Source organism: Colossoma macropomum, unplaced genomic scaffold (assembly GCF_904425465.1).
Source record: "Colossoma macropomum unplaced genomic scaffold, Colossoma_macropomum, whole genome shotgun sequence".
Taxonomy (NCBI): Eukaryota; Metazoa; Chordata; class Actinopteri; order Characiformes; family Serrasalmidae; genus Colossoma; species Colossoma macropomum.
In genome coordinates, this window is record NW_023494805.1 from 32844333 (window position 1) to 32861004 (window position 16672).

The window sequence follows — 16672 nt, forward strand, 5'->3', positions numbered from 1 at the left end:
CCATAGTCTTTAAAAAGATCCTCCCACCTTCAACATACATCATCAGAAGGGGGTTTTTCTGGTTCTTACACCAAAACTTCGCTAGGAAGCATGTTTGCAACAGATGAAGTAATGGTTATATTTTTTGTTTTGTTCAAAGAGCCCCATTATATATATATACGTGCATGTATATGTAGACATATACATATATTTTTTTTTTGTAATAAATATTATACATTTTTTGGCTACATGGCATTTTATTTAATTCCATAATTCCATTTTATTCCATAATTCAATTTTATGGAATGCAAGTTACCTTTAGGGTTTCCATGGCAGTGTTTTAACTGATTCCTTAGAAATTAATCAACATTGCGTCTTTCGTCATTGTGTGTACAACAGTTTGTATATACTAGCTAAGACTATAAATTGGTGCCGTTAACAATGGACTGAGTAAAGACACACAAGCTCAAAGAAGAATTCCACAGATTTTTCAATCAATTGTTAATGTGTATATAAATGAGTCAGAGTGATTTGACGTGAAATGCTCCATTCTAGAGAAACTGGTGGTGATAGGAATCAGATGTCTGAAGTGTTACATGCCTCTAAAAGCTCCCTCACAGAAAGCTATTACATGAAATGGTTTCAAATACACTGCCTGATGCCTGAGACATTGTTTTATGATAGTTTTGCTCTCAAAACATACTTTTAAAATGGCTGGTTTTTTTTTTTGTGTGTGAATTTCACTGAAATTCTGAAAAAGTGATGGAATTCCCTTTTAATAACAAATTTATACATAACTGTTGAAACCCAGTCTGGGGGAACAGAAGTACCAGATGCACGAACAGCCAGCCTCACTCACACAGAGGCTTAAAAAAGGCTTTCCCACACAAATACTGAAGCCTCATTTGCCAGAACCTGTGTGTCACAACCACAGCGGCAGGTCTGCCCTCTGATTGACGGCTGCTGATGAGCCAATTAAAAGGCGCACGCCCCCGCCACTCAGGCGTTTATTTCCCATAAGCCTCTCTGGGTTAACGCACGCAACCGGCGCCAGCTGCTTCTGCCTGCTGATAAGTGACAGACGGACAGGTGAACACACATATGCACATGCATTCTGCATACAGTTAGCTGCTGTGCACAAGGTGATATGGGGACATGTGTGGACATATGGATAGTTGAGGAGAGCGTTATCGCTACAGGAGGCAGGCCAGACAAATGGGACATTGTATGGTAGAAATTCAACGGCAAACAGTATCAGAAATAGCATAAGCAAATCAAGGTAAAACTGTACTTGAACCTTGCTACATTGACATAACCATGCCATAAACATGTCATGGCAGATGTCATATGCTGTCATGAGCTGTCCTGAGTGTCACGTTACCATTACACTCTCAAAAGAAAAGGTGCTGTGCAGGTACATTGTTCATTCATTGAGGCAATGTTTTGCAAACGAACAAGGGCGAATTTTCTTGAGTTAACTCAAGTAGAATACACTAGAATTCACCCAACTCAAACTTCTTGGTTTGGTCAAAAGTTCTAACTCTAACTTTTTAGGTCTGCATCTCAGGTAAACAATATAGAATGCAATTCTTTTTAACTAGCAGGGACTGTTTCCATCACACAATCCTACATGGCATTATCTTCTTTTGGGCTTTCACTACTGGATATCTATGGCATCACTAGGGTTCAAACTCACAACCTTCTGGTGGGGGTGAAAGCCTATTAGCCTAGTAAAGCTACGTAATCAGTTACTTCATTTTAATTCAATAATTTTGCTATTTAATTTAAGGTCCAACTGTGTTATTCCCGGGGAAAGGCACATAGTTGTATCCTGTCATGTATTAAAACAGAGCAATAAAATAAAATGGCTGGAGACAAGACAACGTATATGGTATTAATAGTAATGGTAACATGATATTTGAATGAAATCTTTTACAACAACGTATAACAGCATACAACATCTGCCATGACATGTTTATAACACAGTTACATCAATGTTATAAAGCAGGGTTCGAGTAGCAGGGTAGCCCAAGTCCATCTGTGATTACTTAATGACTTGATGCAGTCTAAGGAAAGTACGTAATTATTTAAGGCATTCAGTTTGCTACTGCAATGCTAACTGGTGTGGTGTAAGCTTTCATTACCTGTTAACTTAGCCTCATAGCTCCAGTGCTAAACTAAAGAAGCAAACTTTGGACACCAAACATGTTTCACCTGATCAATTATATTGGACATATTTATTCTTAATGCAAAGAATAACATCCTTAGCCCCAGTGTCCAGGTAATACAGTCAAACTGCTGTCTTGCTCCGTACAAGAAATTGGACCATTTCAAAAACATGCATGTAAAACAGGGTCAGCATGTGACAACTGGGCATCCTGGGCAAAACTATACCTTCCACTGATGAATACTTCACATCAGCCAATTCATCCGATGCCAAGGCCTCACAAAAAGGCTAAAAACATAATTAATAACTGTTCACATAATTCTAGTATTGACCGACAGGCCTGCATGTGTGATAGAAACCTCCTCATTTGAGTCCCACCAGGGACTCATGGGAAAAATGGCTACAAACCTTTAGGGAAAACTCTCATGTGTGAAGTTAGGAAGGTTTAGTTGTGATAGTTGGCTTATCTTAGTTGTTTGGCATGGAATTGTGTTACCACTTGAAAAACAGTAGTGAGTTATTACAAAGTGAGATGGTCTGTTTAGACCAGGGTTTCCTAATGTTATCCTCAAATTGTCAGTGTAGGACCTTTGAGGATAACATTGGTCACCTCGATAGTCCTGTAATATTGTTGATTGCAAAAAAATCTTCATATGTTTACATGTTTTGTGCTCCAGAAGTGTGACCCTGCTTTGAGCTGCTGAGCCAATTACTGATACCATAATTTATAGCCTATAAACACATTAAGAAGCATCATAAACTGGTGGCCTGGTGCCCTTGGGAGGTTGTCTGCTCTTCCCTGCCCACACACCAGCCCTGCTGTCAAATCAAATAACCTTATGAGCTGGGGAGCATGGATGTTTGAGCGTAGCAATGTCACTCAGACGTCAGCCTGTCAAACCAGACCATTCCCATTCATCTCCACTGGACTCTAAAGTGTTGTACAGATGTTTTCAGATGGCACTGCTGACCTCGTATTTGGGATCAAGGAAACAGGTCATAAAGCTAGCAATGCAGACCTCCAGTCTGAAGTCAGTGTTGTCTGAGCAATATGATGAAATTATTATTGTAATAAATTATGCCACGTATGCTTTTCTGAGTATATCATGGGTATCATAAGTGGTACTAGAATGCGTTGTGTTGTTAATTGTGTATTTCCTCCTGATGGGTAGTTGAGTGTTTGAGTAGTGTGTCATGTCAGGTACCGCAAGGGATAGTTATCTGAATAACTAGTTCAGTGCTGAGTGCTGGCTCACTGCTCTTACTGCCCCAGGTTTGAGCATGATAGTTGGTTATCTTAAGTAGAGCTCTTCAAGGACACACAGTGTTGTTAATGTGAGGTACCAAATTACTATTACTAATAGCTCCCCCTTGTGGAGAATCTTCAGCCTGCTACACATGAGTGAGTTAGTTACAAGCCAGGTTCATTAGGGGCTTCACATCTAAGAAACAGTTATTTTAAGGGCTTAATAGTTTTCCTCCCATTCCTTCTTAAAAAGCTTATTATTATAAATACTGAAACAGTGAGTTCAAATTAAACATTATGCTGACAGTTTTCATAGCTTTTTTCAAATGTAACACCACTTTTTTACAATTCAAGATTGTTCACAGACCTTAGAGAAACTAAATATTGTGAAACAGTAGGAGTTGGACATTTGTGCCATACCTGAAAAGGGTACTGAATAAATTTTGGTTTGGAGATAAAATGTGAAACCAGTGGCATTTATTGTAAACAGACTGTCCTAAGACTAGTCTAAGAATACCTAAGAGTAGGTGCTTTTCCTTCTTTCAAAGCCAGCTGTTGTCAGATTATCATTTCAACAGTTTCTATAAGCGACTTGCTCTGAGCTCAATGAACACAAGCCCATTGACACTACTGTAAGAAAAAATTACCCAGGCTTTCCACTTCTGTGCTTTATAGTAAACTTAGTGCAGTCTGGTTTGAATTCTTTTCCAGGCTTTATCTACACAAGTCTCCGCATGATGTTATACTAAAATTATTTTTCAAAAAATATAGTTTCAATATCATTTTGTTTAACCTCTGTTAACCATTTTTACATTTACGGCATTGGCAGACACTCTTATCCAGATCGACTTACAATTTGATCATTTTACACAGGTAGGCAAAGGTATTGTTAGGAGTCTTGCCCAAGGACTCTTATTGGTATAGTGTAGGGTGCTTACCCAGGCAGAGGGATTGAACCCCAGTCTGCAGCATAGAAGGCAGTGTAGAAGGCAGAGGTGTTACCCACTACAGTATACCAACCATTTTAACCAAGAGTTAAAGTGTTAAAATGCGTTTTGGAGCCACTGTACATATTGTGTCTTGAGGAAATGCCTTCAAGTATTGCAGTGTTATATTTTTGGCACTTAGCTGCAGACTCAAGGATTAGTCTTCGCAATCCACTCACTCGCACATGCACCACACACACACACACTCAAGCTTCTGAAAGCCTGAGAGGACGTTAATCGCTCTGATAAGATGCAGATGATCCCTCAGACACAGTAGGCGTAGCCCTCGGGTTTTGGGTTGTAGCAGCGCTAACCCACTGACCCATATAGCGGCCTTCCACTACACTACTTACACAACACACTTAGTGCAGAGAGGCACGCTGGACAAAAAAATCAGGCACACCCAAAAAAACACAGACTCAAATGCCCTCACGCAAGAGGATGACAGTCACAGAAACTCAGAGGGCAAACATACACATACGGGAAGCTGAAGGCAGAATTAGAACACTGTAGTGTCCCAGCTACTGTCTGTGTGTGACAATGACCCTGTCTCTTTCACTCCCTGCCTCCGTCTCTCTGAATGACAGCAATTATCTTGATGACGCTCGTCCCACATTTCTCTGTCCACCTGCCACCGTCTCGTCTCATCTCTCTCTCCCTGTCTCACCTGCCCACTCTCATCTCAATCCTCCATCGCTCCCCCCATCTCTCTCTTGTTCTTCCCTCGTCCTTAACTGGAGCTGATGGGGCGGACGCATATTGCAAGAGAGGAAAAAGCACAAAGGATCAGACGCGATTATTTGCAGAATCAAAGCAGGGCTAATTGCTGTACTTAATCCCAGACAAGAGGGGTCACCGTGACAAGAACCTGCTGCCAGCAAGAGAGAGAGAGAGAGAGCAAACAGTATCTATTACTGATCATGTTCAAAAATATTGTCAGAGGCAGTGTTTATGCATGGTCTTAACATCCGTCTTGACTGATTTGATAATACGTAGACAGCAAGGAATGGTGCTGGGTACATTTACCATATCCGTCTTTTGCATTTGTTGTCAAACAAAAAATGTACCATGAGTACATTTGTGCACAAGTTCCATGGGTGTTAATCTAACCCATCCATGCAGTGAAACACCACATACACACTAGTGAAGACGCACACACTAGGGGGCAGTGAGCACACTTGCTGGAGTGGTGGGCAGCCCTATCCGCAGTGCCTAGGGAGCAGTTGGGGGTTAGGTGCCTTGCTCAAGGGGACCTCAATCAAGTACTGTCGCCTCAGGGGATCGAACCGGCGAGGGACCAACTTGGGGCAGTCGTAGGCTGGAGGTTAGCAAGCAGTGGCATCTACTCTCTGATAAGCCTTTCAGAATGAAGCATAAGCACTGATCTGGGAAACATTCAAGATATTCCTTTTTAAAACGGATTGTGTTTGAAACCATTCATAGGAAACAAATAAGATATTCTTGTGCATGAGCTAATCCAAATTTTTATCGCACTGAATGGTCTGTGACTGGATGTTTTGCAGCTCAGTTTAATGGCCTTAATGGCCCTTTCCTATTACAGTTCTTGAAACCTACCCAAGCCTGTATTTCAGCTGAGTCTTATGCAGCTTGCAGTGGAATTTCATTTTGGCTTTGTGTTTAGTAGAAAAGCTGATTTCTGTTCTCTGCTCCCGCCTCTTGTTTCAGGCACTGTCTTTAAGTAACTGACTGCTGCCAACAGCGGCGACTTTGCTAGTTGACCCTTTAAGCAGGGCATACATCACCCCATTTGGTCCTTCTGACATGTTTTCAAAATCATAATCAGGCGCTCAATTTGAAGCATCTGACAGTGCAGATGATTTGGTAGTGTAAGAGGGGAATCTATAAACATTTAGTCTTCTCAATCGACTTTCCAGTGTCCACATTTCCAAATCACCTTCGCAGTTTGTGTTTTTGCTATGCTTCCTGTGTGCATGAAAACACAATCAGGTACAGTTTTGTTTGAGTTACATGACGGTGAAATTTTCAGTGCTTATTCATAGACATAACAATCAGTGTGGTGTCTATGTTAGACATGTGTGTAAGGCTATGTAAGGCAAAAGACCACCCATTTCTTTGTGTCTGTTGCCTCGAAGACAAAGTAGGGTACTACTTTACTTGAACCCTGTGACGTAACATTGACATAATCATGTCATAAACATGTCATGATGAATCATTTCCAGTAATATTACAGTATTAGGTAACACTTCATTTGGAAAGTCCATCTTTGATGCTTTGCAGATACTTAATTTACTTTAGTTACATTCAACTAAATATCTACTAAACTGACCATAAATTTCTGTAACTCTAAACCTGGCTCTAATCCTAATCCTAACCTTAACCTCAACCCCAAACCTGGTCCAAATCCTAACCCTAACCCCACCACTGTTTAGTTTCAGCAGATAGTTTGTTAACAATTTGAACATCTGAAGACAATCTATAGAGGCCTACAGTGGACAATCCAAATAAAGTGAGACCCAGTATTATGTATTACCATTGCCTTTATGTCAATGTTATGTAGCAGGGCTCAAATAAAGTGGACTACTTCAGATGTAAAGAAGTAGACAGCGGGAGGTGATTCTGGGACTGCTGCGTTTCCATTTTCATTTGAAATGTCACTAAACATCCTTGACTCAGCTAAACAGTGCTTAGCTTACCGTGGTTCGCACTGTATGCACATCACATTATATGCACTTATTTGTGGCGTACTAGTATAACAGTTACGACAAAACTCATATCTGAGGAAGAACTGGGGGGATGATGGAGGAAGGCAGGGAGGGAGAGTCAAAGACACAGACTCTCCACATCACCCAATTATTTCCATGCTGCGCTGTCTGTTCACAATTAGACCAGCTTTGCCGTTTGTTGCTTTGTTGCATGACGGTAATTAGTGCGAAGTGAACATGCTGCCTCACTGCCATGCTTCATAATAACTGACATGGAGCCAATGCTCCCATGGACCTCGTTATGGACACATTAGTCTCGGACATGCAGTTGGATGGTACATCGTGTCCTGCGTCCACGAAAAATAGTGTCATTATTCACTGCTGCTTCTGATGCCAGTCTACCCCTCTGTCTGTCCAGCGCTGCAGGGCTTGGCAGCACATAATCGCTCCTTCCCAGTGGTTTCCCATGCCGTAGTGGGAGAACTGAGGTGTGTGAGTGCAGAGTCACTGGAGCATTTGTTTGCTGCTTTTCATTTGCAATCAAATGAAACATTACAGCAGTAATAAATGAACTGTTAGCAATGGTGCCCTGCTGTTATGGAACACACATGGTCTCCCTCTGAGCACTTGACACTAGTGGTGGAAATGGGCTGGAACGTCGGTACTGGATTTCGAAATCTAAGCAATTGTTTTTAAAATGGAAAATGCATACTGTAGTTTTACGCTGTTTCTAAAGCACATGCATAAACCAAAGTGGTGTTGAACGCACCCCAAGTCTAGCCAATGGAAAGTTGTGGTATAGCAGGTTCTGTCACCCAGTCTCCACATCAAAAAATTGTTAAAGCAGTACAAAAAAAAACTCTACAAGCAATAATAAAAGTGGCGCATGCTTTATATATATAGATATAATTTATAGTCTAGTCTAGTCTAATCTATGTAATAAATGTTTTCACCAATTTTGAAATGTCCATAATAAATAAGCACATGTAAAGATGATCAACTAGCCTACTAACGTCAGCTCTTTACGGCATGTAAGATGTATGAATATGTCGTCGCTGTCCAAAGAAAAGCAAGTATATCCAATATAGTAATTTTACAGGAGAAGGCAAAAACAGTCTTAACTTTCATTGTAAGTTAACGTAAAGAGATTTTATTCCAAGTGATTTTGGAGCATTTCTGTTGGTCCATACATCATGAAATTTTCATACAACTTAAAAGATGGCAGATACATTGAAATGATGTAGAAAAATAAAAAAAATGGAGATACATGGTTTTCTTTGGACCCAATGGGAACTGGCTAAGTGCGTCACATCATATATGAGCAAGATAGGTAGTTTTAGAAAGCATTTGACGTCTTCTCTGCCTTGATGAAAGGCTTGGTTTGGTCGCTCCATTATGGAGATGTTTTTATGTGGTGCTGTTCATTTAACTTTTTAAAAATGGATTAGTTTATTAACCATTTATGTTATGTTTTGTCATGTACGTTCCCTTTTCTGGACTGTTATTCATAAACTTTCCTACTCTTCCCTACTCTAGGACTGAGGTTTAGCAACAGTCCTATTGCTGCCAACATGTAGAATTTAAGTTTGTGTTCTTTCAGCTTTATCAAAGAAAAGCTATAACAGCAACACTACTGTAGGGCAGTGTTCCTTCACGCCTACATTGGCTCATTGTGATAAATGACACAGACCCACATAAACATTAATAAACTCATATTCCAGTTGGTATTATGTCTTAAAGGTTGCATTTTTATGTCAAGTTGACATGACATAAATGTGACATTGATTTTTTTTTCTCTGACCTTAGGATGTGTCATGATGCTTTCTCTGACATTTTAGCTCAGTGTATGTCACAGTGCCATAATATGACTTACCATTTATAGGATTTGAGGTATGATGATATCAGTATTATGTCATTGTGATGTACACTAAATATCACCGCACACTGGACATGAAGTGACAGCATCAAAAAATTCGAACCCATTGTTTTTAATGAAGGTAAGCACACCAACGCTCAATTTATCTGTACGTCAGAACATGCCACTCAGCATTTTGCCATTACTGCAGTAGTAAACTGATGGAAAGTATGATAAATAATGTTAAAGGTTAAATTTCATTAAATTTATATGAATAGCATGTAAAAATGAGCTTGAACTATTTGTTGCATTTAGTGGTGCTCTCACTGCAATGCCTTCTATGTAGTATAGCATCATTCTGCTACATAATGCTACGCAATGCATTTGGTGTACATTGGCCTTAAGCTACAAACTCAATTGTTACAACCTGCCATTTCACCCAAGTGTCATAACAACCCAGTGTCAGAAATATTAATGTCATCTGACGTCAATGGTGTATCAGCTTCACATCAAAGTTGACAAGTGCAGCCATTATGATCTATTGAAATAAGCCTTTACACATCCCCCACACAAAATCAGTAAGGGTCCCCAGTAAAACCAGGCCATTTCCACCCCTGCTTGAGACACCCAGTAACAGAGCATGTGGTCATGGTCCACTGAAAGCTGCATGCACACATCATCTCTCCCACACTCCGTCTGCTCCTCCAGCTTCACATGATCAGGGCTTTCAGACTTGCCACACACACACACACACACACACACACACACACACACACTTATCTGCGCATTCCAGCAACATTCCTCTTACAAATCGGCTAATCTCCCTCTCTCGCTGAGCTGCTTGGCATTAATGTATGTTATATCCATGGCCTGTCTCTAATGCACAGTCTCTCTCATATTAGCGCTTAATGCAGTTCAGGTTACAGGTCAGACAGTGGAGTTAAAAAACAAGAACACAAGGCTAAGAGGGGTGCATCCTATCGCCATGACATGAGATCTACAGCAGTGCTGACCAATCCAGCTTACTTTCCAGCAGAAGACAGCAGTTAGTGCTGTCTTTTAAGGGCATTCAACTGCCCTATAACACTGTGTGAGCAGCCTTATATGGAAAGTTGCCTTCATGTTGATAATGACATCTTGATTTTTGTTATTATTCATTATTTTGCCAAGCTTAATGCAGGCGTAATAAATTTCCAAAAACATACCAGGCAGTAGTCTCTCTAGCCTATCATCAGAGAGTCTGGCATGTTGTAAAAATCAAGAATGATCTTTGCATTGGGTCCATCACAGACCCAATCCAGCTAAAAACAGATAGCAGTGTGTAAAGTTGACTCAGTAATTTGCTTTGCAGCCAACAACTTAAAATCCTGAATAGGTCTAGTTTTTCACAGGTACTAAAAAATCCAAGAGGTTCCTTTGGGGGATACCCATTATGTATCACAAGGGATACCCACTGGGGGGATACCCACTGGGTATCGCAAGAGATACCCATTGGGAGATACCCACTGGGTTTCACAGAGGAAAACCAATTAGGGGAATACTCATTGGATATTACAGGGGATACCCATTGGGGGATACTCATGGGTTCTACAGGGGAAACCAACTGGGGGGATACCCATTAGGTATCACAGGAGATACTAATTGGGGTGTACCTACTGCGTATCACAGGGGAAACCAATTGCGGGGATACCCACTGTGTATTACAGTCCTATGAATTACACTTGTTTAACCTAGCTAGTTGAATCTCTCATGAATAGAGATCTACACATTCATTTATGATAGACTTGGGGTGCTCATGGGAGCCTGCAATCTTCCTTAATGAAGCCTGGGGGCTCCCTGATAGTACAAATCAACAAAGCATTTAAAAACAATGCAGGAACAGATAGGCTTTGTTTGCTTCTCTGTGGAGAGTCTTAGTAAGGGTCCTTGTATAGCATGCATGGGTATACAAGAACAAACTGATATGTGCGAAGAAAATACATGTCGATACTTGCCAGAGCTATGTTTGACATCTGTAGATGTAGGAGCGAGCCAAGTGCGCTATCCTCATAGAAAAATATCTCTGTATATTCAAGTGCAGATGCTAACGGTCTCAGGATGACTCACTTTCTATCATTCACACTGAGGGAAATTCATTAAGTCCTGACATACAGGCCCTCTTCAGACATGTTCTGCGTTCACACCTGTCCTCGCTACATCTTATCCATCATCCTTTTTCATGGCTGTAGATAATTGCAGATGATGGCATCAGCTTTCAACAGAGTTTTCCACAACTAAGCTGAAGGGAAAAAAAGCAGTTTTCCACAGGGAGGAACACTTTTCTGCAAGCGCTTTCACTTCTAAGCCCGAATTGAGGGCTCTCCATCATCACACAATTCATCCGGTATAAAACGGGGCCCTTGAAGGAAGCTTTGAAGAGGTTTTCAGACCGTTTTTGGCCACTCGCTGAGCTTCCCCTATTACAATTTGCGTGACTGAGCTCCCTCCATCTGAAGTCAAGCGAGACCATTTTCAGCTTCAAATGCTCCGAAAAACGACTGGCAGTTTGTTCACAGTCCCCTGCCATGGAGGCATAAAAGAGAGTAGAGGACTGTAGTAAAACAGAGGTCAAAAGAAATGCACCCTGCTAGCATCCTACTAATCCTGGGGACCTCCTCCTTCAGTTCAGAAATGACTGCCAAACAGGTGACGTGGTCATGAATAGAAAAAAAGCTACTTGATCTGTTATTCAGCTCTTGTTATATTCTATTTATTTATTTATATATGTTTTTTCTTTTATAAAAAACCTTAAGAGTGAGTAAATTTACTTAGAGCCTGTGTTCAGTAAATCAGCTTCATATGTTTACTTTGTATCAATATGAAATTCCATCTAAAGAGTAAAATAAAATCACAAATACATTGTGTATTTACAATGTATTTGAGTAAAAAGAAGGCTTTAGCCAACATGCTAAGCTGCTAAAGCTAGCAGGGACACAATAAAGGCACAATATATATATAATTTGTTTAACATTATCTCAATATTGGCCTTTGCAACACTGACACTGCAAAAGTCTACAATATGTAAATTTGTGACTCAGTGACCTGGACTCGAGTTGCACTCGTTGTATTTTGACTGACTCGCACTTCTTGACTCACCCTTAACCAACTCGCTACTCAGCGTGGACTCATAGAAAACACACTGATTCAATTAGGAGTGTCAACCTTTATGCGTGTGTGACGTTCCTGTCCGCTTTGCTGTGGTCATGCACAGTCATTACTGCAGTGCCATTCTGCGCCATGCGGCATTAAGTTGGATACAGCTTCAAAAGCAAAGCTTTTATCATAGAAATGCTTTCAGTCTGATGGACAGAGCAAAAATCTACATTCTCTAAAGGCAGTGTTTAACACCTTAAGTGGCCAGGGACCGCCGGCAGGCCCAAAGTTTCATTGCACACTTCTTTAACCTAAGAATAGCTCAGCCAGTTTGTTCTGAAGTCACTGTAGTTACTGAATAATAAGTCTCAGTATGTAATAAGCCTGGGGTTTTAAGAGGTCAAAAGAAAACGGCAAAACAACTTGTTTGGCTAGCACATAGTTCAGACAGTAAGTATGCTCACAAGCGCAATAGCTAATTTAGCTCTTTAGTTCTGTTCCTCTGAATAATAGTTTTTCAACATTGAAAAACTCAATTTAAAGTTGGGTCAAACTGGCCTGGTTTTTAGTAGCGGTTTATTTTTGTACAATGCAGCTCTACTAAAGACTCAAGTCTTGAGTTTGGACTTGTATGCGAACTGATCCAAGACTCAACTCGGACCTCTTCATGAAACTTGACTTAAAATCACAAAAGCAATTAACTAATGAAAAACAGTGCAGACCAGTCACATCAAGGATTCACTGCTATAGTTCTTAATGTATTTCAAGCTATGCCAACATTGTCACTGATTACAAAGCACTACTAGGAGTCACCTAGCACAATGGCTGTTGAAGCATGTTCACAAAAAAGGGATCATGAGAGGCTTTCATGGAGGAAGTGGGCCAGAATCCTCCAGAGCTCCGCCTCCCCGAGCATCTGTTTGTTCTGGCGGATGAGAAGTGCACATGGGGCTTGATGTCAGATATCAAACAGAGCTGTGAGAGCTTCTAACAGCGGGCCTCAGGCATCAAAACCGGTGCTCTGCGCAAATGCACAGCACCTGCCTGGAACGGGCAGCTTAAAGGAAGTCCTTCCAAGCACTCGGAGCGAAGAGATCCCATTAAATGATCCCTCGAGACTATAAAAGCACACACTAGCATGTATATTTTCCTAAGCAAAAGTGACAGGCTGTGCCTGTAAACAAAGCAAGAAACACCTTGTCCTGACCTAACAGTATAATGTGTGAGAATACAGCAGTTATTGTTTAAGTTCTAACATAATTCACAAAGAACTAGGTCCAATCCCATAATTGCAGTAGTTTTTGATTGACAATCATCAATCTTCACCTTCAAAAATGAAAAGTCAGAGCCTGTTTTCAAAGTGCCTTCTACACAACAGTTCTAAGTGTTGCCAGGTGTGAAGCAGACACTGTGTTGTTTCATACATTAATAATCAACATGTGCTTGAAGTCCTGACAGATTGCTTGGGGGCCGGAGAATGTAAAGGTAACATCACTGATTCCTGTTGAGCATATACACACTATGAATAGAAGAGAAGAAGCTATGAATATACATAATAGGACACACTGTTTGGGTCTAACTCGAATTCCAAGCCAAGACAGAGACAATCAGACCAGTTTTATCATAAGCTAGTATAGAGAGTACACAGGGTAAGTGACTTGAAGCAAAGAATATGCAAAAATATGAGATGTAGAATCCACAGTATGACAAAGAGAACACGTGTCAAGACAAAGTAGAACCCCAACCAATTGTAGTTTCCACACATTTGGGATTTGAGTTCCTTCCTTCCTTTCATAAGTACCCGATTCTAGTCCTAGTGTACCCATGCCCTGCATATTTTAGCGTCTTCCCTGCTCTAAGTCTTGTACCTCAAATCAAGAAAGGCTTGTTAATTAGCTAATGAGTAGAATCCAGGACTAGGATTGGGAACCACGACTTCAAGAACACATGCAAGGCATGCAAAAGCCAGCAATAGTGCCAATATTAAAAGCAGACTTACGATCCAAGCCGTTGATGTAGCGCATGGTGATCTCACAGTGTCCCCAAACAGCACTGACAATAGGGTACAGCTTCTTCCCTTTGAGCCCTCTGAAAGCCACACCCAGGTACTGTCCATCCACCATGAAGCTGAGTGTGCCCTCGTCCATGTCCAGCACCACCACCAGGGTGTCGGGCAGCACAAAGGCCTCCTCGGGTTCTAGGAAGCTGGGGTATGTGGGTGCCGACGAGGCCGGCCGGTTCTTGCTGTTGTGGTAGAGCTTGTTGCGGCCCAGGTCCCAGCCCCAGGACTCGCTGTCGCTGCCCACCAGGGACGTGTACCCCACCGAGTGCAAGGGTGCCTCAGCGGTGGCCACTCCCACTACAGCATGTGTGCCCCGCTGGCGTGCAGGCCAGTGGATGCGCCAGGCATGGAGGCCCCGTGTGTATCCCACACGCCCGCGGATGCAGTCCGTACTTTGGGCCACAGGGTGCCGGTGAAAGGTCAGCTTGTCATCTTCCTTGATGAAGATGTTGAGTGAGCGGTCATCAGCATTCCATGCGTGCCTCAATTGCAGCTCATAGGGTGCCGGTGGCATGTCAAGCAGCAGGTCCAGCCGGGCTGGCTTGAAGAAGTCCGGCCCACGGAGCTCCCTTCGCAGTGGGCGGTATGAGGGCTCACCCCGCACATCCACTGACTTGATACTGCCAGAGATCTTCTGACCCATGGTTCCTCAGTGGAGGGGGAGAGGGGAAGGGGTGGGGAAAGGGGGTGGAGCTAAGTTGGGTGGGTCGGTCGGCTGGTGCCTGCTGTTACCTCATCAAAGCGCTGGGGTGTCAGGCCAAGAGCCGCTGAATGTGGCAGGGGCTGACAGATGCTGGCTTCATGCAGCTTCGATGGAGCCCTGAGAGGAAACACATACAAAAAGTAATGTTACTAAAGGTGTGACCTTTTGACATGTCAGCAAATTGATTTGATTCACTGTTTGTTGGTTTCCATTTAGATTCAAACGTATTGATTTGATGAAATACATTAAGCTACTCATCAATCTGGCAACTCAATTTGGCAGTTCAAGCTTCTTTAAGAAATATTATTATGCATTAAAAGCATTAAAAACATTAGCTGATCAAAATGATCTGGCCACAGAGCACTTTGAACAAAGTGTCTAAGCACTGCCAATGATTTATGAGGTCAGCGGTTCTCAACGGGGGCTCGCAAGATAATTTGTTTTGGGGGCTGGGGGTAGGTTGTCAAGTGGTCATCAAGAAAAGAACCCTTTTTTGAAAATTTAGAGTTTTCTGAGTCTGAGTATAGTGATTTTCCAAAGAGCTTCATTTGGGTTCACTGCAGCATCTCCAGCATCATTCTTCACCATCACCTCTACAATATCATGCTTTCTAAGCAAAAAATGGCAACTGGTAGGTAGGTTAAGGCATGAGCAGGCATGAGGTACAGAATTAAACAGCAGAAGTAGCCACATTTCTGCAGCAGCTATAAAAAGTTTAAGTCGTTTGACTTGATAGCATTCATGATTTGTTCAATTTTAGCATTTAAAATGGATTTTCGACCAATGCAAGCAATTCAGTCAGTAAAAATGCAAGACTAATGCAGCTGTATCAGGAGGAATTGTTAAGGATGCACGATAAAAACAAGTGAATCGTTGCACCACTACTTTGCACCAATGGGGTAGGGATGTAATAAGGCACTAAGGCAGTGGGCTTAGCCAATAAAGAGGGAAATGTCACCTGAGAGGAAAGGCCAAAACAAAACAGAGGAGACAGAATAAATGCATATGTATGCACGCATGAGTGTGAGGGACAGACAGAGAGAAAGAATGAATTAACAATGAGGTTATGAGGCAGAGAGGAAACACACTGATTCTGACTCACTATAACACTCACCACACACATACACACAAATACAAACACACACAGTCTGACTGAATCAGACCACTTCGCTCCATGTGCATCATGTAACAAACCGACAGGCAAAAACACACACGCTGTGCGTAAGCACTCTTACTTAAAGATGCGTCATATAGGCCACTAGCTCACTATCGCAAATACCGGGAACACATTTCAGACATGTCCTTGTTGGGTGCACATGTGTGCATACACAAACAGCAGTATTGAAGTATTGAGCTGTCTGTTTCTGCCCAGAGAGCAGCTCTCTACAATGTGGTGGAATGTTCTGGAAGTAGACTCATTTAGCAGATCCATATTTAATGGGAGCTTTTAGAAGAGCTGCGGCATGCAAAACAAAGCAGGGAGGAAACAAAAAACGGGTAATAATTTATTTCCAGTCCCCCCCGCCCCCTTCCACCCCAACCCCCCCAAGTCTTCTATCGCCTCAGGCATCCACGTAAAAGAGTGAGAGAAAGGTCATGGTTTGCATAAGAGATAGAGTCACTAGCTTGCTGCCACATTAAAAGAATACTTCAGTGACACATCATGTTTACATAATTTCCTCCGAACCCCAACACATATTGGGTGTATGAAGTTTTGCACTGGAGCTAACAAACCACATGCTTGCCCCTTTTTATAGATAACAGTGTGTCATTGAGTGTCAGACAAAACATAAGCAAGTCTATTACAGATTACTTGGCTCTGTTCGAAGGGGATTTTTCAACATTTGTGCATAATTCA

General features: G+C 41.8%; 1 protein-coding gene across 1 annotated transcript in view; it reads right to left on the minus strand.

Annotated features, from left to right (window-relative positions):
* The window catches only part of spsb4a (splA/ryanodine receptor domain and SOCS box containing 4a), a 67146-nt gene that overhangs the window by 36719 nt on the left and 13755 nt on the right, over window positions 1-16672 (minus strand). The window contains exon 2 of the mRNA XM_036596784.1: window positions 14049-14931. Coding sequence (XP_036452677.1) covers window positions 14049-14754 — 706 coding nt within the window. The 5' untranslated portion in view covers window positions 14755-14931. The remainder of the gene's footprint in view (window positions 1-14048; window positions 14932-16672) is intronic.